The sequence below is a fragment of the Octopus bimaculoides genome, chromosome 16, assembly GCF_046866305.1.
Source record: "Octopus bimaculoides isolate indiv1 chromosome 16, ASM4686630v1, whole genome shotgun sequence".
Classification (NCBI taxonomy): Eukaryota; Metazoa; Mollusca; class Cephalopoda; order Octopoda; family Octopodidae; genus Octopus; species Octopus bimaculoides.
The window spans coordinates 2,671,896-2,697,709 of record NC_142943.1 but is presented as its reverse complement, the minus strand read 5'-3'; the positions used below and the strand labels follow the sequence as shown (position 1 = coordinate 2,697,709).

Here is a 25,814-nt window from a genome sequence, read left to right as displayed (position 1 = left end):
ACATATATACATCAATATTTTACACAATCAAACCATACTGTTATCAGTTGTATTTTGTGCCATCCTAGGTACTACAGTCTGCTCCAGTACTGTCAAGCTGGACACTGACCAACTCAGTGGCAACACAGTAGTGCCAGCATCTCTTCCAAGAGCCAATGCAACTCATTAGTTAATAACAAATTTATACGGAGGAATAACGAGAACAACAGATGGCTTTTTGCTGATACCACCTGCCTTTTTCACGTACAGAAGTTTCTATAATAACCTATTTTGCTGAAATCACTAATTTAGTATTCATTTAAAGTACAAGGTGACATGAATGTAAATCATATGTGTAGGTACATGTTAATGTGTATGTGTGTGTGTGCATGCAAAAATGCTAATACCACTAATCAGTCACATTTCTGCTGATCCACTTCTGTAGAGATACATACCATGTTCATATGCAGAACCACTTGCATGTTACATATGCATGCATGCACATATAAACCTCATACTATGCTCACACATCATGTACATCTCCCCCATCCACTCGCATCTTGCACATACATGTTATCATTCTATCAATTTCTTTCCTAATTACAGCTTTGTGTTGATCCTTATTGATTGCTACACTTCCAGTAATTTAGAAGCAAGGATGTGATAATGTAGCAACCTCATGCAGCCCTTAATTCAGCTAGTTGAAATTTTAATCTTCCACCATATTTTTGTTTTTACTTGTTTTATTCACACTAATAAGAATCCAGGATTTTGCTGGATATTTTGATAATATGAGCAAGAGTTAAAAATTGTCATCCCTCACTTAGCTAATTTTATTTCACTTCATTAGGACATTGTGACCAGTTGCTGCTTTTTCTAGGCTGGACATATTGACCTGTTATTGTTCTTTCTAGGCAGGACATACTGAAAGCAACTCACAGAACGAAAATAGCTGTTATGCCATTGAAAGATCTAAATCTATGAATTAATCAACATACAAGAATATAAATTTAACCGTGACTGTAAGTTTGAATGAAGTGGCACCAGTGCATAGATGTTGCAGCACAATAATGCTGAAACAGGATTTTGAGAGAAAAAATGGTAAAGATGAAAAATTGGAGGGAGAGTGAGAAATAGAACAATTGACCTCTGGGAGATATAGTGAAGCAGTATATGAGAAATGGTTAGAAATAGAAAGACTTTGAATTCTAATATAGTAACAGAAAGATGATAATGAAGTAGAAGTGACTATATCAGTATATGTGTGTGTATACTTTTTTTTAGAGGTTACAATGATTTCACTGTGTTGTAATTGTTTTAAGCCCAATACGATCTTAGATGAAATGATTTAACAGTGTGTGTGTCAGATATTAAAGTAACAAGATCTATAAATGGAGGCATAAAAGAGGATAGGAATCTATTTGAATCTTCATTGAAAATTATCCAGTCAATTCAAATATCTTAAAGTCAAAGACGACAAACTGTTTAAAACATACCATATGAAGTCTGATATGAAGAAACATTATCATACATATAAGAATGTACAATCTTAAAGATATGTCCATTTAAAAGAGTTTTCCAAACTTTGGTCTCAGTACCATAATTACTTTCCTTTAGAACAAAGACACAAGAAAAATTTACTAACATTTGGAGTTTGAGAAAATTTTAAAATTATTCTTGAAACCAAGAGTTAATTGAATCTAAGTTTTATTGTGAATGAAGATGAGCATTAATCCTGAAATCAATGATCAGTAAGTTATCTTAGAAAATTTAATCTGTGAAATATTCCCCAGTTAGAAATCTAATCAATACATGCAAGTATATTTATCATTACTGAGATATATTGAAATTATATTTGCTGCTATGTTTTCCTCAGAGATATTTTGCAAAGTTTACAATTTATTATTAAAACAGAACAAAATTATTTGGAAACGATGCAAAAGTCTTCAGATTTATCAATATTTATGAGGTATTTCAGAAAAGTTATAGTTTTTTCTTTTCTTTTTCATTTGAATTTGTGTAGATTCCTAAGAGATCTTATGTGGTTAGGGTGTTCACTGTGAGATCTATAAGGTTTTAGTTTAGTCCCACAATACTGCAGTTTGACCAAATGCTTTCTGTTGTAGCTCCAGCTGATTAATTCATTGGAAGTGGAGTCTGGTATTCAGAAATTGTTTCGAATCATATGCATGTATGTGTAAAAGAAATGAGGATGACAAAGGAGTATCTTATAAACTTCATTAGCTTACAGTTGTTTCTGCATTAAGATGCATTGGAATCATTGAGTGCCTGAGTGACAACTTATAACTTCACAGTAGCCTCGAAAATATATATAACACTCTGTTCCATGAAGGTAAGTTTTTAAAAAAATGGTATCCCATCAATAATGTCTAATGAAGACAGTATATATCTTTATGAGCAGCTAAAACAACTCATCCAATTCTTCTTCTTCATCATCCAATTCTTCTTCTTCTTCTTCTTTTTCCTCTTCTTCTTCTTCCAATTCTTCTTCTTCTTCTTCTAATTCTTCTTCTTCTTCTAATTCTTCTTCTTCTTCTTCTTCTCCTCCTCTTCCTCCACTTCTTCTTCCAATTCTTCTTCTTCTTCTTCTTCTTCTTCTTATTATTATTATTATTATTATTCAGAATGAATGGATTACATTTAAATTGAGTGGTCACAAAACATTGATTTACAAACTGTCTCTTAGCTAAATCAATATGTGATATGAAAAACAAAAAGAAGAAAGTTAAATTTCCATATTATTAGTGCTTCATAAGCTATATTCTTACAAATACCTATCAATTTTCCAGCCATTCCGCCCTACAAATGTGTAGAATTCTTCAATTGATTTTATGCTGTGAGCTTAGTGTTTCAAGTATTACAAAAGATTCTGAAACTGGCAATTATGAAGCGACAAAATGGTTGATTTTTCTGCCAGCTATATTTCACATTGAAAACCAATCATCCAGAAAAGGAATGTACTAGAAGAAGGAGAAAAAGGCATGATGCATCACTTTATTACTTCTAACATACTTAAAATATGCTGTTACCACTTTACTGATGTTCTTCTTTCTCAACAGTTCCCAGGGATAACACCAATCCTATCAAATTCATGTCATTTCAAATAACTTTTCTGATAATCTTTATATTTTTTTTTTTTGTATTTGTTTCTCAGAATAAAAATAAAAAAATAGAATCTATATTTCAAAGAAGCTTCTGCACCAGAGAAAAATTCTTTAACAATGGTAGTGGGAGAAAAAAAATGAACAAATATAAAACTTAGCTATTTTGTATCAATTAGATGGATCAAGTGTTTGACAAAATGATTACACACTCATATATACCCCTTTATGAGTGTGTGTGTGCTTGTGTGTGTATACCATCATACACATACACACACATACACAATGTATAAATAAATGCATGTATTGTATGTGTGTGTGTATTATTATCAACATTGCAGTGTTAACATCTACTTTTACATGCTTGCGTGGGTCAAACGGAGCTTCTATCAGTTTCCATTTATGAGATACACTCACAAATATTTATCTGGCTCAAACCACTGGTAGAAGACACCTGAGGTGCCACACTATAGGACTAAACTTGAAACTATGAGGTTGAGAAACTAACTTCTTACCTACAACAACCATACTTGCATGTATGAGCATGTATGTGGTCTTCCATGCAGTCTCCATGAATTAAATTTGACTCTCAAAGCATTGGTCAACTTGGAAGTTATAGCAGAAATTAGAAACCCATGGTAACATGCAGTGAGGCCAAATCCAAAGCTATGTGGTTGTGAAGTGAATATCTTAATCTGGCTATGCTTGCACCATTATATCTTTGCTGCTCATATAACAATGGATGAGAAGGAATCTATTTGCAATTAACCTTTAGCACACTGCATTTTCTCTCGAAATGTTTTCCCTGCCACTGCCCTGTGACTAAAGGGGAGAAAACTCGTACAGTGACATGATGCACTTACAGTGTACTAAAGGTTAATTACCCTATCACCACCGCTATTACCATCCTCATCATGCCACCTCATTTCACACCTCTAGGCCTGTGTATAAGAGGTTACATCAGATTACTTGTACCCGGTGCACTCTGCCTTCATCCTTTCTATATTGCCAGTCATCACTCTCTCTCCTCTGAACCACATTTGTTATCCATCACTTACTCTTTCCTTTATCCTTCTTTGTTATTACTCATTATGCTCTAACATTCAATTCATCCTGGTCACTCTGCACTGTCTCACTCTTCCTCCCTCTACCTCCCTAAACCAATAGGATCAGTGTTTGACTGATTTAAGTGCTGAAGTTAATTAGATCACCTAAGATATTGAAGGTAATGCTCTAGTATATTTATATATGTACATGCATGCTTGCATGTGTGTGTGTGTGTGTGTATTTTTATGTCCATTTTTATAATGCTAGCATGAGTTAGATGAATGTTTTATTGAAGCATTATTTTACGGCTGGATACCTTTTCTAGCTCTTAACTGCTTTTCAAGTAGGGGGGGGGGGTCTCTTTTTCTATGCAGCTTCAAAGACATGAAGCGAGTGAATGAGTTGTTGATCCGAGAACTGACAACAACATTGCTGTTTGTTGAGTGCAACTTTTGTCAAAGTGAGTGCAAATGTAAGCAAACACACTTACACACAAACACAGATACTTTGTGTGTGTGTGTGAGTGAGTATATGTTTATACTTACACACAACCACACATATCCACGGGCTCCTTTCAGTTTCTGTCTACCAAATCTACTTAGAAGGCTTGAAACACTTGCCTTGCCCAAAGTGCCCTGCGCTGAGACTGAACCTGGAACTATGTGGTTGGGAAACAAGTTCATTAACCACACAGCCCTGCCTATACATACTTACAAGCATATATTCACATTAACTCTTTGACTGTCTTCATTTATTAAGGATGTGGACACACTGGGGCATCATCTTCAGGGCTATTACTTTACTTACATTTGAAATGTGGCACACACGTTCTATTAAACACAAAACACTTTACTTATGTTAAGCCGAGTCTTTGGAGGGAACATATTTTCTATATATGTATGTGTTGGAAAATGAAAGCTTTCACCAACTGGCAGGGCATAGTACTGTTTCTCATAGCTAGGAATTAATTCTCCAATAGGTTACTCATTAGAATTGTTGTGCATTTACTAAATTATGCACAACATCCTTGTTACAATCAGATATTTGTTGTTAGATGAATAATTCAAGTGCATCGGCACCAGTTTAAGCTCTTGATATTATTAACTATTGGGGATTTAAAAAGATCATTTCACAGTATTGATCTCCAGGGAATGTTATCAATTGCACTTGTTGCCAGAATTCCATCCAGTTATCTAAAGATACTTAGAACCTTAAAACACATCCGTTTGCATGTGAGTCAGACCATTGTCACTTCGATTCTTATTTCTGTTGTCTGCAGGTGTTATGTAAGGAAATGCTATTGCACCAGTATTATCGAAAATAGTATTGTGTAATGAAGAAAGTCATTCGGAAAGAGGTTGGTCTGAGATAGACTAGTTATAAGGCTAGTATAATGTTAATGACATTGTTCTTCCTAGTAAACAAATTTGCTTTATCTGAGAAGAAATTTCAACTACTTTGATGTCTATACACCTTCCCTCACAAATAAAGTTTATGGTTTCATGTCCAGGCTAAAACATGTAGGTGGTTCCTTCTACACTGACATTGATATTGGTGGAATATTAGATGGAGGTGTTCTTTGGAGAAAATATTGAGTTGTGTTTAAAGAAATTATATCTGATGTGAGTAAAAGTAGAGATGGTAAGAAAGGAGAACCAAGAATGCAGCTGGACTTGGATGAAAGTCACAGATTTTTGTTTGGGAAACAAAGGAATTTTTCTGTCTTCAAGGCCATCTACAGATTTTAAGTTTGAACAACATAGCTCCACTGTCCAAACACCTTTAAAGCCATGCTGTGTTTGAAGTATTTTTTAAATCACATGAAAAGATTATTGAATGAACATCAGTGTTGTGAATGAAGACAAAAGGAACAGCATTGAAGTAATTAACACGACAACACCCTGTCCCTACTCTAGTGTTCTTGGTTGATGAAGTGTAAGGAATTAATTCTTACTTCATTTCTCTTTCTCTCATACTTAGAGTGTAGACGATAACCTGCTTGCTTCTGAATTGTCATGCAGAAGAATTTTGGATGTTGAGTCATCACGAAGACGATGACAAGTGACTGTGTCTGTTGGCAGTTTGCTGTGCTTGAGCAGACATACCAAGCTTAGTGAAATCATACTTGTGGCCAGTGCTGGTCACACATAAAAGGCACTCATTACACTTTATGAAGTGGTTGGCATTAGGAAGGACATCCAGCTGTAGAAACCAAGCCAAAGCAGACTGGAGCCTAGTGCAGCTGTCCAGTTTACCAGTTCCAGTCAAACCATCTAACTCATGCCAGCATGGAAAACGGATGCTAAATGATGATGATGTGATAGAGAAGAAAATATAACATATTTAATATACTCGTATTTAATTCCGGTACATAATATCACTTCCAACATTCACTCTCTCACGCATACACACCATGTTGCACTTGCATTCTTGGCTTTTATTTTGAATGAGAAGGAAAATATTTGTGAGATTAATGATCTTTGGCTTGGTCAGATCTATGGTTATCCTGATTGGCTCAAAGTAAGAATAAATGAATCACTAATCTAATAATGTCCTCCAGTAAAGACATCATCAATTCATTATAATTTAAAATCGCATTTAATTATAACTGAGCGTATTCATTAAAATTAGAGAAGAATTCTTCATTCTCTCTACATTACCATGAAGTAATTATTCTAATTTTCTGTGTCATATAAATATTGCAGTATGTTTGAACCCCTTATAAGGAGATTTCATAAAGTAGTGACATTAGTATAAAAAAATGGAAAAAAAACATTTATAGTGTATCAAATAATACAGAGAGAGAAAAAAGATATGGGAACAAAATATCGGAAATTATTTTACATTCAACAATGAAAAATCAAAGCAGATGTAACAAATTTGATCAAAGACAAAAAGTCTTTGATCAAGCCCAGTTCCGGACTCATTGTGGCACCATTAAAGTCTACCGTTATTATGTCTTTTTGAAATAAAAGCCTGCTGGTCAAAGGAAACTAACTTATTCCATGAAGATAAACCCATAAAGTACATCATAGTTAAAATGATTTAGAAAATCCAAAGAAAATTACACACACACACACACACACACACTTTGTTGATTAGTCTCAGAACAGCACTTATCAAGTAGGGTTATGATCAAAGAGTTTTCAACAATGACTAGGTCATCTTTTCCTTTTGTTCTGACACAGTATAGCTAAGACTACACTGTCCAACATGACCTTACTTTTTAAAACAGTTGAATGTGATTTTAGTAGAATTTGGTTGCTATTTCTAGAGAGGTCCTCATTAGCTCAGCTCCATGTAATGTAATTATGTTTGCTAGTGTATACGATTATTTACCATGTGTTAAATTCCATAGTCAGTCTCTCATTAATGGAAGACCATAGAGGCTGACTAGCATCTCAATCTACCTTTCATTGTAATTCTGAATATATGTCAAAGAGATTGAAAGTTTTCGCCTAATTAGACCTTAAACTATCTTTTTGTGATAACATTATTAAGCTGCTTTCACCTCTTTCCCATTTCTTTTTGTTCACATTCTGTCCACTTTGTTTTTCTTTACACAATTCTCATATTTCATTTACACACCCAAACCACTCTGTCTTGCACCTCTATCTCATCTCTCTTACGTCCAGTTTTTCTTGCAGCTCTTTTGCGTTCCATCATTTTATGCACACTAACATTTGATATACCAAAAACCTTCCACATTTCAGTTCTTTTCAACCTCCACACTTTCTCCTCTACATTCAATCTCTCTTTCTCTCTTGCTAATATTCAATATTGCACTGCATACAGCTGTATCTCATAAGCTGCTCTTCCCTTGGAGAGTAAATCCCTTTTGTGTGAATGTGTATGCACTTATATACATTCACACATGCAGTACATATATTGGTATTACAACAATGTACGCAGTCTATTCTATTTTCCAACTAACCTATATTGATTGAAGTAAACAAGACAAAAACTGCAGAATATTTAAATTATTATTTGGTCTGTTAAATTGATTGATTTTTATTTTACTGGAGTAAAATATAATCCACCAATTGAACTTCCTCAGCTACATATGGCTCTTCAATCAAAACAAAACTGCCTGTAGAGGAAATTCTCCAAATTTGGCAGAAAAAAAACAAACTAATATATATAAATATAAGTATCTCGTATTGATTTTTACACATCTTCATCACTATTTTGGTTCTATAAAATTAATTTTTGTGAAAATTTTAAAGCTACATATTCTTAAAATAACTTTTCTATATTACTTCACATCGATATTAGTACATCAGCTGAATCTTCATCTATATTATCAACATTTTTTAATAATGCTAACAATTTTGTTTCGTTACTGTGTTAATATAATTAAAATAGTGTATCCAATATTAAACTTATATTTGTCAATGTCATCATATATTAATTAGATTGTAATAAATAGAAATAAAGTATTGTCATCAGTTTTGTCTGGAAGTATTCAAGGCAATGGGGTAGGTGTGATTTCAAGAAAATCTCTTACAGGGTCAGGGATGAGCAGCCAAAGATATTATCAGAGACTATGTTAAGTAAAATTAGAGTTTGTGGTTTTACTGGATATAATTAAAGACAAGGACAATCTAACATCACCAAGTATTCAGTAGATGATGACAATGATGATGATTATAATTGTGGTGGCTCTGACGGTGATGTTGATGATGCTGAAAACGTGGTTTGTGTTAATGCATGCTAAGTGTTGACAAGGGAAATAAATCTTGGGATAAAATAAAACAGAAAATTATTTAGTTCATAGCTGAAATATGGGAATTAAGGTTGTAAGGAAGTGGGGTAACATAAGTTTACGTAGAGATGGCAGAGATCAAGTTAAATTAAGGGTAAAAGCACAGTGTCAATGGTGATAAAAATTAGAAGATGGAGGATGAAAAGAAGATGAAAGTTAGGCTAGATTTTTGGAAGAAGTATGAATTTATGAAGTGGATAGTTAGAGGGCTGATACCAGTCCACCAGACTCTGTCCCAGATTCTGTGAAACAAACTTCATTTTTTTTTAAAGTGATCTAAGTTGAAACTCACCATCGAAATGCCATTTTAATTTATGTTCCAAATCCCAACTTAATATTAACAATTATATTTTATCAACTCTTCATTATTTGCAAAATGAATTGCAGCGGAGGCAGTGTATTTCACCAGAAATATGGTAACGAAATGGCGAATATACCAATGACTGGTGTTGAGGATGTTGGCCCTATAGTGAAAGCTTTCACTAGAGACAGTAATTAGAGCTTGTTTGTTCAGTAGTAATTATGGTTAATCAGAAGTTAACTGGAAAATTTGTTTCTTAGAAATTGCCAGCTTTTGCAATTTGTATTTTAAACATTGTGAAACTGCTGGAAACCTATTACATGAAATTTTGCAATTATTAATTAAAGATGTTAAAGTGGTTGAAAATGTTCGAAGCCAGATAAAATAGCTTCTGCTAGTTAACCATTTTATGTTCTGAATTTATACCCTACGGGAGTTATTGAACCTTTCTTCTTTATTTGATTGATACAGGAGTAAAGGATACCACCACAGCCATTCTCTTTGATTATTTTACTTGTTTTACCTCATAGCAGAACATCTAAGGCTTCTGTCAGTCTCGGTTGGTCATTTTCTCTTCTTTATGTTGTTGTTGTTGGATCTAGATGGAGATAAAATACCTACAACCTCTGCAGATCCACCCAGGCCACTGCAAGTGATACCATTAATATTTCTCTTGAACATTTGTATGTCAACATCTGCACTTAAGATAGAAAGAGGAAGGGAATTCTAGGGGATTGGTGCTGGTGTTGTGAGAGGGAAGGACTGGGTGTGGCAATTAGTGCTGGCTCTGGATAAGGTCTTTTTTAATCAATCCTTCACAACCGATTGATATTTTATCAACCATAGATTGGTGAAAGTTAAAGATGACCTCAGATGAGATTTGAAACGGAGCATATACTGCCAAGCCTTCTACTCAAGACTCTGATGATTCTTCCAATCCATCATCATCATCATTTAACATCTTCCCATGCTGGCATGGGTTGAACGGTTTGACAGGAGTTGGTGAGTCAGAAGGCTAATCCACAGATTTATATTAGAATATGGTGTGTGTGTCTGTATATACACATATATATAAACACACACATGCATCATCATCATTTACTGCCTGTTTTTCATACTGGCATGGGTTAGACAGTTTGACAGGAGCTGGCCAGTCAAGGAACTACCAGGCTCCAATTGTCTGTTGTGGCATGGTTTCTGTGGCTGGATGCCCTCCCTAACACCAACCACTTTACAGAGTGTGCTAGGTGCTTTTTACATGCCACTGGCATGGATCCATTTACACAGCACCAGCCCATTTTATGTGGCAATGGCACCTGTAAAGGACAAGCCTGTATATGTAGGGGACAGTGATTTCACTTAGTCTTTTATATATACGATAATGACAGCAACTAACTTTACATGCAAATTATCAGTACTTATTACATGATGGTTTACATAGAAATACCTTGAGTAAAGATATCTCTGATAGTTTACGACGAATTGTTGCTAAGGACAACAAAAGATTTATGTCATAAATTGATATAAATATTTGACATAGATGTATTAGTAAAGTAGTGATTTATCTACTTCCATTCTTGGATTCATAATTAAAGACACATTTTCAGAAATACAATATTCAAGAAAATATTCAAAACTAGAAGTGCAGATATTAATGGAGTTTAATAATTCACAGCAATATGACTTACAGAATCTATAAATTGCTTTTAAAGAAGAATTACTAATATAATAATCGAATACATCATTCAAAAGATATGTCTTAAAACTGAGCATTAAAACAGAAATTTGTACCAGTCGAACTAAACTCAAGCCTTACTTTGAATACAAATTTGTTCAATATTTATTCTTAATATGACAATTTCATGAATTAGAATCATGTTCCTTATAATTTATGATAATTAATTCCAAAGCAAAGTTCTTCAAGAAAAATGAGTGTGTGTTTATATGTGTGTTTGTGTGTGTGTGTACATGCATGCTTGTGTATGTATATGTATATATTCAGACAATACAAAACTACGAACCCTTTTCTTGTAAATGTTTAATGAACATGTACTATTGAGTAATCCGTCAGTTTCAAATAAAAACAAGTAATGCCTGTCTGTCTATCTATCTATCTATCTATCTATCTATCTATTTATTTCTCTATCAATCTATCATCAGTCAAAAGCCAACCTTATTTGATTGAAAGTGTCAACCAATCAATGTGATAGTTGATGGATTTCTCAATATTTGATGAGAAATGTCTTATCTCAAAATACTACTTTCACTGTTTAGAAAAACAAAAAGAACTTGTGTATAGATGCTTAGATTAAACATGATAAAAGTAAATATACACTGATGAGAATGGATATTATTACAAAATATAATCAGAAAATATCCTATAAAGCTACAGAAGGGAATTCTTTTTTATGATTCAGACTTGTAGTTCAAAAAGAAAAACAAAAAAAAAACAAAGATTATGGAAAGGAAATGGTAAAAAATGTTATGTAAAACTAGATGAGGATTAATATTTTTCCTTAGTTTTTGTTGTAATTATTAGTTGAAAGAAATCAAAGATTTGTTGATATATGCAGCAGTTATATACTGAGAATGGACTTTTTTAATCTTGAAAACTTCAAAGAAAGTAATGATAATTGCGATTTATATATCTTCATATTTTATTTCAGGAATAAAGATTATCTTCTTAATGGTAAACAGTATCTTTGAAGCAGTGCTATATTACATGTATATTAATATTTTTATGCTTCTCTCCCACACTGAATAGTCATTTTAGATTATCATTATTATTAATATTATTGTTATTGAGTGAGAGAGCAGTGCATGCCATCAAAGTGACACTGGAGTACAAATATATGAAACCCAATATACCTATCATGACTACCCATCTGATAAGGGTACACCAGGAAAGTATGTGTAACATGGTGATATCATGTCACGGTGGGGTCTAGTTAGAATTTTCTTCAGGCTGAGTAGCCCTTCCTGCTCAAGGCTATACTAGAAGACTTTTGTCCAAAGTGCTTTGCAGTGGGACAGAACCTGAAATCATGAAGCTATGAAGTAAACTTTTTAACCACACATCAAAGCCTGCACCTACACAAAATGTTCAAAGTCCTTCATTTTTAACATTTTAATAATGTTAATTTTTTAAATTTATTCACGGCTTTTAAAATTTTTGATTCATCAACTCTGATAAAAGTGTTGTACCAATCTAACTAGGAAAAGCCTTTATGTATCTTGTAGAAACCCTTTTGGAATGGCTGAGTAGGAAATAAGATAATGAAGTTTTACAAAGTGTTGTAATTATGTGATCAGTTCTAAAGATTTTCGTTTTATATATGTTTATCTTAGAAAACATTTCTGCTTAAAAATTGAGATGTAATCAGTTTATAATTGGCTCATTTGTATTTCAAAATGAAATGACAACACCAGCATCTCTCAGTAATTTTCATTAGCAGCCATTAATTTGACATCTATGTCAGAGTGACACAAGTGGCAGCACTGTTTACAAAATTTTTTTAAGGCAGTTGATCAGTTACTAGCTTGGACAACTGCACAGGCAGATAATTAATTAATATATTGTCTTGTCAACTGATGCATGCTACATACACACCTGAATTACCTTTATTTCAATTCTTGTTTCTGCAGAATTTACTGTTGTTGAGGCATGAAAAGGCTTTAGCTTGTAAACAAGTAGACATTATTTATTGTTTTCATTTACAGAAACATGCTAAATGTGTTTTGAAAATAAACAAACACCTCACAAATGGTTAATGTAGAGAAAATTCAGCAGAAAAACAAAATGAAATAAAAAAAAGGGGGGGGGAAACATTCCAAGATAAATCAATGAATATGAATTAAGTATGAGTGGCAAAAGATCAAAAGAAACTTCTAAATCAGAATCATAAGAGATATATATAAAAAGAACAAAACCTATTATGTTTGTTTCTTCTTCTCTAGCCATAGAAACTTTGCTGTCAACTTCTCAGACAGGCTGCTTTATTCTTATAAAATACACAGAAAAAGAATTGCTTCCTACCTAAAGTATTTTCAAATGACAATGTAAGAGAAATGCCACCTAAAGTGACAGATGACAGGAGACAAAAGGGGGGGGGGAAGTGTCTAAAAAATCTCAGACTGAATCCATATTTCTGTTTGCTTAGTTTAGAAATTTCAATAACTAGCCAAGAATTCACTTGAAATACCAAGTTTTTTTCCTTTTCATATTCAATTTGGGTTTCTAATTTTGAGTTCCATAAAAAGAATTGAAGGGCCATGAATTATTGGAGGGAGTTTGGCTCTGGGCATTTTTATTAGCTTTTATAAGGAAAGTATTCTTTTTATTTCTATTCTGTACAGTTATAAATATGCCTTATTTTTTTATGTGTTTTATTTTCTATTGATGAATCTATTCATAGATTTTGCATTGCTTGTCCTGACAATATCCAGGAGAAATCACTCAGTTACTTATATGTCTTTGAATATAGTGGTGAGATGGGAATCAATATCCATTATTGGATCTAACTAAATAGATTTTTTTCTCTTCTTTATTGTTATTGTTATTATTGTCTAGAGATTTCCATTTGACTTTAGAGTATTTATGTTCACTTTGTGGGTAAACTTTGTAAAGAAATCACAAAGAGGTTAAATTCAATAGCTTACACAAACTTTTTTGTATTCTGTTTACTGAAAGAAGTAATAAATAGAAAACTAATATAGTTTTACATATGTTTTGTATTTTTATTTTTCCATATGCAAAACAAAAGAATGAATCGAAATGGGAAACAGACTGAGCAAAATTGTTATCTGAAGAATGCTGAATAGAACAGACGCTTTCCATTCCAATTGCTGCTATCATAGAGGAAAAGAACATATATGTATGTGTGTGTGAGCATATGTATATATAAATATATAGATATGTGTGCATGTATGTATGTATATGCACACACACAGACATATCTTTGGTGAAGGTTTAAAAATACAATACACTAACATTCCTCTAGTGAGGCTTTCTCTCTTTATGTAGTGTATATATATATACACACACATGCATGTGTTGCACACACGTGTGGGTATGTGTAGTAAGAAACTTTAGGGAGAACTGAATAGTTGAGGGTCTTCAGAGAAGAAGTACCCCCACCCCCACCCCGTGCTGCGAGTGTTTTGACTCTTAGCTCTTTTGCATTCTAAGGAGGCTAGGCCATGTCCAGATCAAGATGGATGGAGAGAGAGAGAGAGTTTGTATATAGATGATTTAGATGTGATGTGTTGAAAGAAAAATGGCAGAAAAAGTTCTTAAATTTTAAAATGTTTCAGAAAGGTTCTAACAGTTATAAAGAAAAGAGGGAAAATCGAAAAGTGTGTAAGCCCTGTGTCATCTAATGAATGTGTCAAAAAGTGGGTATGTTGGAAGAATAGTACTTAGTGGATAAGACTAAACAAGAGGTGCAGTGAGATATGTGGCAAAATGGGAGAGAATGAAGAATTGAGGAAAAGCTGTTGGATAGAAGTAGTTAATGATAGCAGCAATGGGAAAGAAAGCCATGAAATAAAATCTTTGTACTGCTCTCAAATTGGTGAATATGGTTGGCAGTTTTGTTATGAAGGTGATAAAATATATCATAGGAGTTGGAGTAATAAAAAAATAGAGAAACAAGAATATGAAAAACAAATTTAGAGAGTTATAACTTCTGTTGGTAACAGTTTCTCTATCCATGATGAAGACAAGTTTCAAAGAGTATGTGTGAGGAATGCCATGTTGCTGAGAAATGTTAAATTTGTATGGCCTGGTGAAGATCTGTAAATGGTAATGTGGGAGATATCTTCAATGAGATGCCTTGATTTTAAATATTAATTTTAATTTGAGGCAAACAAAACAAAAGCTGATAGAGTTAAAATCTCTCTCAAACCTATTGTGAGGTTAACTTTCCAGCTACTGAAGGAGACAATTTTCTGTTGGACATACTTCTTACAAAGTGAAATCTTGTTTTAAGACACAATATGCTGCCTGGTTTGGGAACTGAACCCACAATCTAAAAACTGAAAATTACATATTAGTAATGACTAGGCTACATATTTTCACACAAGGCACAAGCCTCAGTTTATAAGCACAAGAACAGTAGCTTTGCTGGTATGTGCATATAATGCAGCATTGAATTGGATGAAGAATTGGTAGGTATTTTAACATGCTGCTGAAATATGATATGAGCTTGGATCACAGAATATTTAGTTCTGATAGATGTGACAGGGAACCAAGAAAAAGGCTGAAAAAAATTAGTTCAAGATTCTCTAACCCATTGTAATATGAAGAATAGCTGTGAAAATGATAGTGTCATTGATGATGCTGTTATTTGAATAAGTTTACAAAATGTTAACTGTGAAATAATTATTTGATCATCATCATCATCATCATTATTATCATACGCCTATGGTTAAACGATGATGATCCTATAGTGTAATCATAAAGGCAAGGGTTAAATGACCAGAAACTCTGCCTTAAAAAATAATGATTGTTGCATAATCATTATCTATATCATTAAAAATGTTTTGTAGAAGTTAATTAAAGAATATGTGTTTCTATGACAGTTAAGAATAAATGTAGTTGAGTGAGAGGAAAATGCCAAAATTTCATAGATGTAAAAAAAGCAGCATCACATTTATGAATTACTGCAATATTTTTATGTTCAATAACCAGCATAAAGTCTTTAGTAATGAAATTTCTTAACAGTTTCTTCTATTGTTTTGAATTGGAGCTCAATTTTCTATTTCTGATAAATGTGGCAGCACTTTTGATGACATGGGTATACTAGTAAAATTTAATAATTGATACAAACATAATCCAGAAACAAGATTTCTGCAACAAAAATATTTGGTTGTATTGATATAACATTGATATAGTTATACTTCATAAGCATAGATGATGATAAAATGTTTATTTATTTTTTCTTTCTTTTTTTCTCCCTCCCCCTTTTTTGTTGATGTAAATAACTGTTTTCAGTTTCTTAGAGAAACAAACTTCTTTCCTAATCATTCTTTGCTACAATCTCAGGAATTGCCATTTCCTAACTGTATTTTTTCCTAAAAATATCCTATTTAGATCTATATAAACTTGTGTCAGCATGTACCAGTTGCAGAAAAGAAAAGTTTCAAAACAAGACAAGGGAAAATACTGTATTCTTGTGCAGCTTTCATTAATTCATTCAACAACAACGACTACAACACAATTCACAAAAAAAAAACAAAAAAAAAACAAACATCAATGATTAAAACTAAACAGAAAGAGATTATCCTAACTTTCAAGGCAATCCACTAAAACGTACACAACTTGCTTTTAAACTATTCCCATTGTTAAAGAGAAGAACATTGAGCTCCTTTCGAGTGTTGGACCTCATGGAAGCAATGACCGAGACCTTTGGCATTATGTCGTGCTTGAGAAGAAGACCCTTCAAGCTGAGTAAAATCAGTCATGGCAGATACTGGTATCACGTAAATGGCACCTGTGCCAGTGGCATGTAAAAACACCATTACACTCTTGGAGTGATTGGCATTAGGAAAGGCATCCAGTTGTAGAAACCATGCCAATTCAGACTGGAGCCTGGTGCAGCCTTCCAGCCCTGATCAAACCATCCAACCAATGTGAGTATGGACAACAGACATTAAATGATGATGATATTAAAAATTATTGACATTTTGGACAGTCACGAAATTCCAAATGATACGCAAGGAAATTTTTAACTGCTACTTGTTATATCTATGTGTGTACATGTACATACACACAGATATACACACTTATCAAGAAAGAGAAAGACAGAGAGAAATTTTATCACATTTTGGCATCAAATACATTTGTAAGACTATGGTAAAACACTTTATCATATTTTCTTGGGCTCATAAAAAAATGTACCTTCAAATATATTTCATCATCATTCTGTTGTACTTGACTTCCATTCTTGTATAGTTGGACAGTTTGAGTGGATCCAACAAAGATCAAGGATTGCATCATGCTCCAGTGTCTGCTTTGGCATGGTTGCTATCATTGCATTCCCTTCTTAATGCCAACCACTCCACAAAGTGTATGGGATGCTTTTTCTATGCAACCGGCAAAGTGATGTTTGATTTCCTGCTGGTGTATATTGGAGATAGGTGAGCTTTGTGCTAAGAGATGAGAGGTTAAAGAATGAAAGAAGAGGCAAAAGCAGAACAGGTTTCTTGCTGCAAAGGAGGCATATGGCTACTCATGTTATGGAAGAGAAGGTGAGAGTAACAATGATATAAAATAGTGGAGAAGAGGTGTCACAGTGGACCCTGAAGGTATGAGGTGAGTAGAAACCAGTGGGGCCAGAAGAATAGGTAGTGTTGTTAAGTAGAGGCTGCAAGGATGTATGAGGAAAGTGAAGGATGGTTAGAGCTGGAGAAGAAACAATGGGTGAGTATAATGATGAAAGAAGGGTTATGGAAGAAATAATTTTGATCCTATGGTGTAATCCTAAATATCTTTGATATTACAATTTCAGATTGGTGGGATGGAATATTTAATTTATCCAGAACTCTTATTTGATAAATTTAATTCTTCACTCAAGCTGTCAGTATTGACAAATATTCTGGAGGAATACATGGAAAACTAGCAGAAGTGAAATAATAATTTCAACTTAAATCATCATCTCAAAACTTCACTTAACTGTCAAGAAAAGAAAATTTGTTTCTGTATTTTTGTCCCAAAATATTGAATATTACAGAAATAGAGGAAACTTTTCCTCAAAAACTGCAATAAGTAAAATAACAATTTCAAATATCTTTTGGAATAATCAGAAACATTAAAAAAATTTTTTTGAAGGATATAGTGGGGAAACAGAAATTATCTGTCATTGTCCAATAAAGGCAAGAAGATACAGTTTGAAATATATCAAAACTATGCTAGTATACAGCTGGCTGGGTGCAGACATGGATTAGTGAATAAGAGGCTGTTATGCAGTCCAGGATCAATTCCACTATCTGCAATCTCGGGTGTCTCTACTATAATTTTGAGTGGAACCAAACTTCCTGACTAAATTTAGGTAAACAGAAACTGTGTGTGTGTCTATATATATATATGTATATATATATATATATATATATATATATATATATATATATAGGAAAATGAAAAATAATAATAAGGCAGAATGCTAAACTTATTTTAATAAAGATTTCTCTAACCGGCTTTCATTGCAAAGCAAATTTTCAAGAAGAGGGAAAATGAAAATGTTTTTTACAAAGAAGTACAAAATGAAGAAAATAATATATAAAAAAATAAACATACCAATGCATTATATTGTCTTTCAGCTTTTGAAGTTCAATGGTAATCCATGTATATAATGGTTGGAAAAATAAGGATGCATGAGAATTGAGAGTTGTATTAGGTTTAAAGAAAGGGTTAAAAGTTTGTGTTAAGCAGGAAGTGTGGTGTCAAAACAGGAAGTGTGTGTAAGGGGAGACAAATCTTTTTAGTTGGAGTTATGAACTCTTTTTAGTTCATAACTCCAACTAAAAAGATTTTGCTTAACACAAACTTTGAGCCTTTTTTCTCTTTTTTTAAACCTAACCCAACTCTCAATTCTCGTGCATCCTTATTTTTCCAACCATTATCTACATGGATTACCATTGAATTTCAAAAGCTCAAAGACAATATAATGTATTGGTATGTTTATTTTTTTGTATATTATTTTTTTATATATTATTTTCTTCATTTTGTACTTCTTTGTAAAAAAACATTTTCATTCTCCCTCTTCTTGATAATTTGCCATGCAACGAAAGCCGGTTAGAAATCTTTATTAAAATATGCTTCCAGTTTAGCATTCTGCCTTATTATTATTTTTCATTTTCCTATTATTTCTCCACGTGCGGTTAACACAACCCCACTATTTACTGACTTATATATATATATATATAATGTGATTGATCAGGCTATTAAATGTTGCTATACATTGCTGGTCACAATGCACTTCATTTTAGCTTTTGATTGAAGCCATTCCACAGACCAAGCAAGCAGGCCAACACTAGGCCTCTGATTTGAAGGCTAGTCCATTGCAGGGCGACTCATTTAGAACTGATTGAACTGGAGCAATTTGAAATGGAGTATTTTACTCAAGAAGTCTGGGATTTGAAACTTTGATCTCATGACCGTGTGTGCAACACCCCTAACCATTAGGCCATTCACCTTTATATTTATATGTGTGTGTGTACATCTGTCAGATTGTTGTGGCAATTGAAAGGGTCTAACTTCATTACACTTTCACACTGCAGCCATTTACATGTTAATCACCATGATGAAGTCATACATCTAAAAATCACTGAAATAAAACTACAGTGCTGTATAAAAAAAAATCTACTAAAAAATTACCATTACAACCAGCAGTCTTTGACTCAACAGCAAGCTATCTCCAGCCAATATTTGTTCTGTTTATAATGCAATGATCTTAGAATTTTTCTTTTAACATTTCCCCTGGTCACCCTTTCTTTCTTCTAACTTTCCAAACTTTTTCTCTACCAATTCGTCATGCATATTAAGTTGACAGGCCAACATGTTATATTCTCCAGACTTACCAGTTTTATTTCTAAATTTCAACTAATTCTGTTGCCATTTAGAACAGACCATTCATTTTAGTGCTAAAAATGTCATGAAAACAAAAAATAACCCCAGCAAAAGAGGCCTATCTTTGGAACGATGTTGCAAGTATTTAAATATTGTTTTATTTTAACTAGGATAAAAGTTTCTACATTTCCAAAGAGTGGGGAAATAAGAAGTTGTAATGTTAATTCTTTTCTTATTTTGTTAGCAGTGTAAGAAAAATTAATTAGTTTCAATGAAGATTCCAAACTAGATCAAGGTTTCAGAATTCTGGAATATTTCAATGTTGACTACTAACTTGTTAAACGCAGAGCAGCATCACTGACAGATAAATTAGATCCAATAAGTCGATAATTGCTTTACTACTAATGAAATAAAAAGCATTTTCAGTGATGTTGAGATCAAATAGTCATGAACCAAAAGTTATTTCATAAATAAATAAATAATCTTTCTTGTAAACTCTTTGAGTAACAGAAGCTTTTTAATTAACAGTGAATATTTCATTAATTGGTTTGGTACTTTGTGTAGTAGTTTAGAGAGAAATTATTGATTGGGTGGGATACAAAACTAAATAGAAGGGTACATCTATCAATTTCCTCAAGTTTCTCCTCCCCATTATTGTTGTTGTCATCATCGCTGTTATCCTCTTAATCAACATTTAAACAAGCAATTTTCTCTACTTGCATGAACCAAATGAAATCCAGTGAAATATTTTCAATGGCCGGCTGCCCCCCCTGTTTTCAACCATGGTAATATTTCCCCACGCCAAGGTATGTTTACAGGGAAGATTATAAACAAAAGACACTGCTTATATGATGATGATGATGATGATTATTTGTTTCCAACTATTGTGTACTGTCAAGATATGCAGCACTCACACATGCACAACAGGCTTCTTTCAGTTTCCGCAATGTGACTGAACCTAAAACCTTGTAGTTGTGAAATGGATTTCTTAACTATGCAGCCACACCTGCACCATTAAAAAAACTGCAAGGAAATGCAGGGTTATTATCATATCTTGGAATTTGTAAACTAAATCTAAAATTTCTTGTGAATCTATTGAGAGTCCATAGATATTTTTTCATATTGTTTTAAAGAGAAATCTCCATGTAGACATTGCTGAAAAATATAAAATTAATAATAATGATAATGAACTCTCACATCAAAGACGATGTATGAGTGTTCAGCTTAATAATAATAATGATAATAATAACAATATAGTAGAAGACATTTGTTCTGGATGCCATTGACTTTTGTTTGTACTTGTAAAGGTATCATAAGCTCTTCAGCTTCTGCAAAATGCTAGTTTGGTCCCTCTACATCCTTGTCAGTGGCACAATTCCTTGGTACCTAAGGCACAATTCCTCAGTAGCTAAGGAAAATAGTCTAATAATGGGGCATACAAGCAGGTAGGAAAACCTTCCTTTTTTTTCTGTCAACGGCTTATATGCCCCGTTATTAGAATATTTTCCTTGGTCATTGCACAGTGATCGCCATAAGCTTTAAGCTTGTATAAGAATATTATCATTATTATTTACAGGATATATAACTTTAATCCTTTTGCATTCAGATTACTCTGTCAAAACGTAATGCTTATTTATTCATATTGCTTTGAATTAATCATGGATTATCTCATAGCTTCAAGATTTTGATGATGTGATTGTTTATTTTTAGAAGAACATTGTAGGGTCGGTGTGAGAGGTTGGATATGGCTGGTTTGAATGCTGAAGAGTTAATGAGATAAAAAGAAAGACAAAAATGGACAAAAACAATAAAAACCATGAGTTTTTAGTTTTACAATTGAGCAAAAATTGATATTAATTTTGTTATTTGTTTCAAAAACAATGTTTACAGCATTGTGTTTAGTCCAGTTGAAGTAAGACTGAAATATATTGTTTGTAGAAATATTATCGTTTACTTACATAGGGCAGCGTTTGAGCCTTCTGATTGCCGTATTATTTTCTTGAATCTCTTCGAGATTTGGACACTTAGCTCCATCACCAAGAGGCATTTGTAAAATTTTCCGTTTTCTTATAACATGCGATTTGTATATCACTCCATCGATAGTTTGACAACCATCGCTGTAAGCTTTCCATTCCATCCATTCTGAAACTATACAGTCTTGAGGTAATACACAACTTTGGTAATCAGCATGAACTATTCCTGTCTCCCAGCAATCTCTGAAGTAAAAATAATATTCTTTGTTACACATTGTTTAAATGACAAATTGAAATGTAGACATGGCGGGGAGGTGTGAAGAACAAAACAACAAAAAGCACCTTTTTTTTTTGTTTTGTTAAAAAATAAGTCTTAATTCAATATTACATATTTACACAGGTATAGATATCCATATGTGTGAGAGCAATATATCTATATACATACATATATATCATATATGCTTGTGTCTATATACACATGTTTAGCATCAACATCATTTACATCTGCCTTCCTTGTTATACATGTTTTTGCTGTGGATTGATAGAATTGTAAGAATGGTGAACAGCATTTGTTCCAGCCTTTTAAATTCTGAGTTCAGAGTTCAGATCCTGCTTAGGTTAACTTTGGCTTTCATCTTTTCAGGTTGATTAAATAACATTAAGTACAGGGTGTGCTTAAATCGCAAAATATCATTAACATTTTTATTGTTGTTGTTGTTGTTGCCATCATCATCATCATTCTATGTACACATAGTCATCATTGTTGGTGGCCCAACAAGGCCACAGCTTTTGCCTGAAACAAGTAATATAGATGTGTATAGATGTGTGTGCAAACTCTAAGTCTCACCAACTGACTACAATGGGCATTACTGGTGAGGTCTAATAAGCTTGAAACATGTTCATTACTTTCACCAGTTTACTTAAAAGACAAGATCCATTCTCAGAATCCATTTTTTATATTTTTCAAAATTTCCATTAAATGATTTTGTTGTAGTTGTCTTTTCTTGTTGTTCTTCAATCTTAAACACAACTAGAAGAATTTATTATTTACTAGTATTTCAGTTAGTGTCAATTAATTGAGGTTGCATATAAGGGTGTAAGAATGTGTATGGAATGGTTTTTAAAGTTCGTTGGTGTTTTTGTTGCATCATCTTCCATAGAAAATAAAGTAAATATTTAAACTTCCTGTGGATGACAAATATGTATTCCAGGTACTTAGATCAAATGTTGATTAGTTTTTTTTTGTTTTGTATCTATTTTTTTATGACTTCCATCAAGAACAAGAAAACATATCCACATTTAACCTTATATGGGATGCATTTTCTTCCTTTCTATTTTGAAATGCTGTAGATGATCTAGAGCTTGTGCTTTTCTTTCAAACTTAGAATATTCACAACAAGAGTGCAGTGAAAAAGAACACAATTCACAAAAGTAAACATGAGAATGTCAGGAGAAGAAAGGAGAAAAGGGGGAAAAAAGCAGTAAATTGGTGAATAAATAAGCAAGATATAGAAGCATGCACATTCTGTCAGGCTGTTTGAAATCTAAAGCTGGAATAAATGATTATTGTGAAACAATTGTAAGATAGCCTTTCGTTGGAACTTAGAAAATTATACATTTTTTAGGGATTTCTATACCTCCCAGTGACAGCTGGAACATAATTAATTAAACATAATTAAATGGACCAGCTTTCATATGATCAATGTTCAAAGAAGAAAAGAAATATAAATGTTAAAGATGGGTTTAGTTTTAACCTGACTTTAGGTTTATTTCTGTAAGGTGGTGAATTGGCAGTTTGTTCCAGTGCTCTGTACCCAAGTTCTAATCCAGCCTCTCATCCTTTTCTGGATAATTAAGAAGTCTCAACGAGAATGGCAGATTGATGGAACTGTAAAAAAGTCAGACTAGATCCCTTGCAGCATTAATTTTGGCTCTTGGTCTACGTGGGTGATAGATATTTTCTGTTGCCCAGTTTAACGTCTCTAACCTAAACTACCTTTAGGGGAATTCACTCTGTAGCAGTCATTTCTTCTCAGTCTTCAGATTGAGGACAACTTCATTAACCCCAGGTCTCAGAGACCCTGTGCAGGGTCACAGGCAGTGCCTTCCCACCTGATTAAATATTGAAAAAAACAAAATTTCTGAAAATGGACTTTTTCTGAGTTAACTTTATCAAAACATTAAACCAATGATTTCCACATGAAAACTGTGGCAGTAAGAAGTAGTAGATAAGCTAGAGTTTAAGTGCTAAGTTCACAATTTAAAATATTCACTCTACACTAGATGAGCATTTCTCTTTTGTTAAGATGGGGGCGGGGGCGGGAGAAGAGAAAAAGAATTATCAAAACAAAGAAACAAAATAGAAATTAATAAATACTGAATCTTGGAATATTTTTATTTTATTTAATATCTAGAAAATGAGACTAATCTCTGAACTAAGAATCTTTTAAAGTCTTAAAATTAAAAAAAAAAGACAAATTATATTTAAAAGTTGTCTTAATCTTCAAAGTTCTACTTTCCCTCTATTCATTTAGCATTATTTGTGCAATAAAATATTTTTAAAAATGTAAACTTTTCTGAAGGTTGGTTTTGACAGGAATAATAAAAGCTCCAGTATTATTCATAATATTTGATAGTGGTTTCACTTATGGCATAGTTAAAACTTTAACTTGTGATCATTTATAATCGAAAGAGTACATATATGTGGGTTAGGTGGGTGTGTATATCTTTCTATGGATGTACATACACACACACATATCTGTGTATATGCATGAATATATGTATCCATGCTGGTACATATACTTGTGTATACTTTCACACACATATGCATATATAATCATCATGAATGATATATATATATCATCATCATCATCATCATCATCGTTTAACGTCCGCTTTCCATGCTAGCATGGGTTGGACGATTTGACTGAGGACTGGTGAAACCGGATGGCAACACCAGGCTCCAGTCTGATTTGGCAGAGTTTCTACAGCTGGATGCCCTTCCTAACGCCAACCACTCAGAGAGTGTAGTGGGTGCTTTTACGTGTCACCCGCACGAAAACGGCCACGCTCGAAATGGTGTCTTTTATGTGCCACCCGCACAAGCCAGTCCAGGGGCACTGGCAACGATCTCGCTCGAAAATCCTACAGGAGCCAGTCAGGCGGTACTGGCAACGGCCACGCTCAAAATGGTGCATCTCATGTGCCACCCGCACAAGAACCAGTCCAGGGGCACTGGCAACGATCTTACTTGGCTTGCCGGGTCTTCTCACGCACAGCCCATTTCCAAAGGTCTCGGTCCGTAGTCATCGCCTCGGTGAGGCCCAATGTACGAAGGTCTTGCCTCACCACCTCAGCCCAGGTCTTCCTGGGCCTACCTCTTCCACGGGTTCCCTCAACTGTTAGGGTGTGGCACTTTTTCACGCAGCTATCCTCCTCCATTCTCACCACATGTCCATACCAGCGCAATCGTCTCTCTTGCACGCCACAACTGATGCTTCTAATGTTCAGCTTTTCTCTCAAGATACTTACACTCTGACGGGTATTCACATTGACATTACACATCCAACGGAGCATACTGGCTTCATTCCTTGCGAGCTTACGTATGTCCTCAGCAGTTACAGCCCATGTTTCACTGCCATGTAGCATGGTTGTTCGTACGCATGCGTCATACAGTCTGCCTTTTACTCTGAGTGAGAGTCCCATATATATAAATATATATATATATATATATATATATATAAATATATATATATATATATATATATATATATAAATATATATATATATATATATATATATATATAAATATATATATATATATATATATATATATATAAATATATATATATATATATATATATATATATAAATATATATATATATATATATATATATATATAAATATATATATATATATATATATATACACACACACACATATACATACCTATACATATGCACATTTGTATATATATATACATCTACATAAATATATACACACATACATATATAAGCACACATATATACAATATACATATATATATACACACACATATAT

The 25,814-nt window shown here is 33.3% G+C and overlaps 1 protein-coding gene across 36 annotated transcripts in view; it reads right to left on the bottom strand.

The window, feature by feature from the left end:
* The window catches only part of LOC106878639 (thrombospondin type-1 domain-containing protein 7A), a 1,055,067-nt gene that overhangs the window by 204,652 nt on the left and 824,601 nt on the right, over positions 1–25,814 (bottom strand). For all 36 annotated transcript variants that reach the window (XR_008265800.2, XR_016244537.1, XR_008265799.2 and 33 more), the window contains one exon: positions 21,740–21,997. Coding sequence is in view for 29 of the 36 variants with exons in the window: in XM_089364004.1 (XP_089220130.1) it covers positions 21,740–21,997 (258 nt within the window). In the remaining 7 variants the exon portion in view is untranslated. The remainder of the gene's footprint in view (positions 1–21,739; positions 21,998–25,814) is intronic.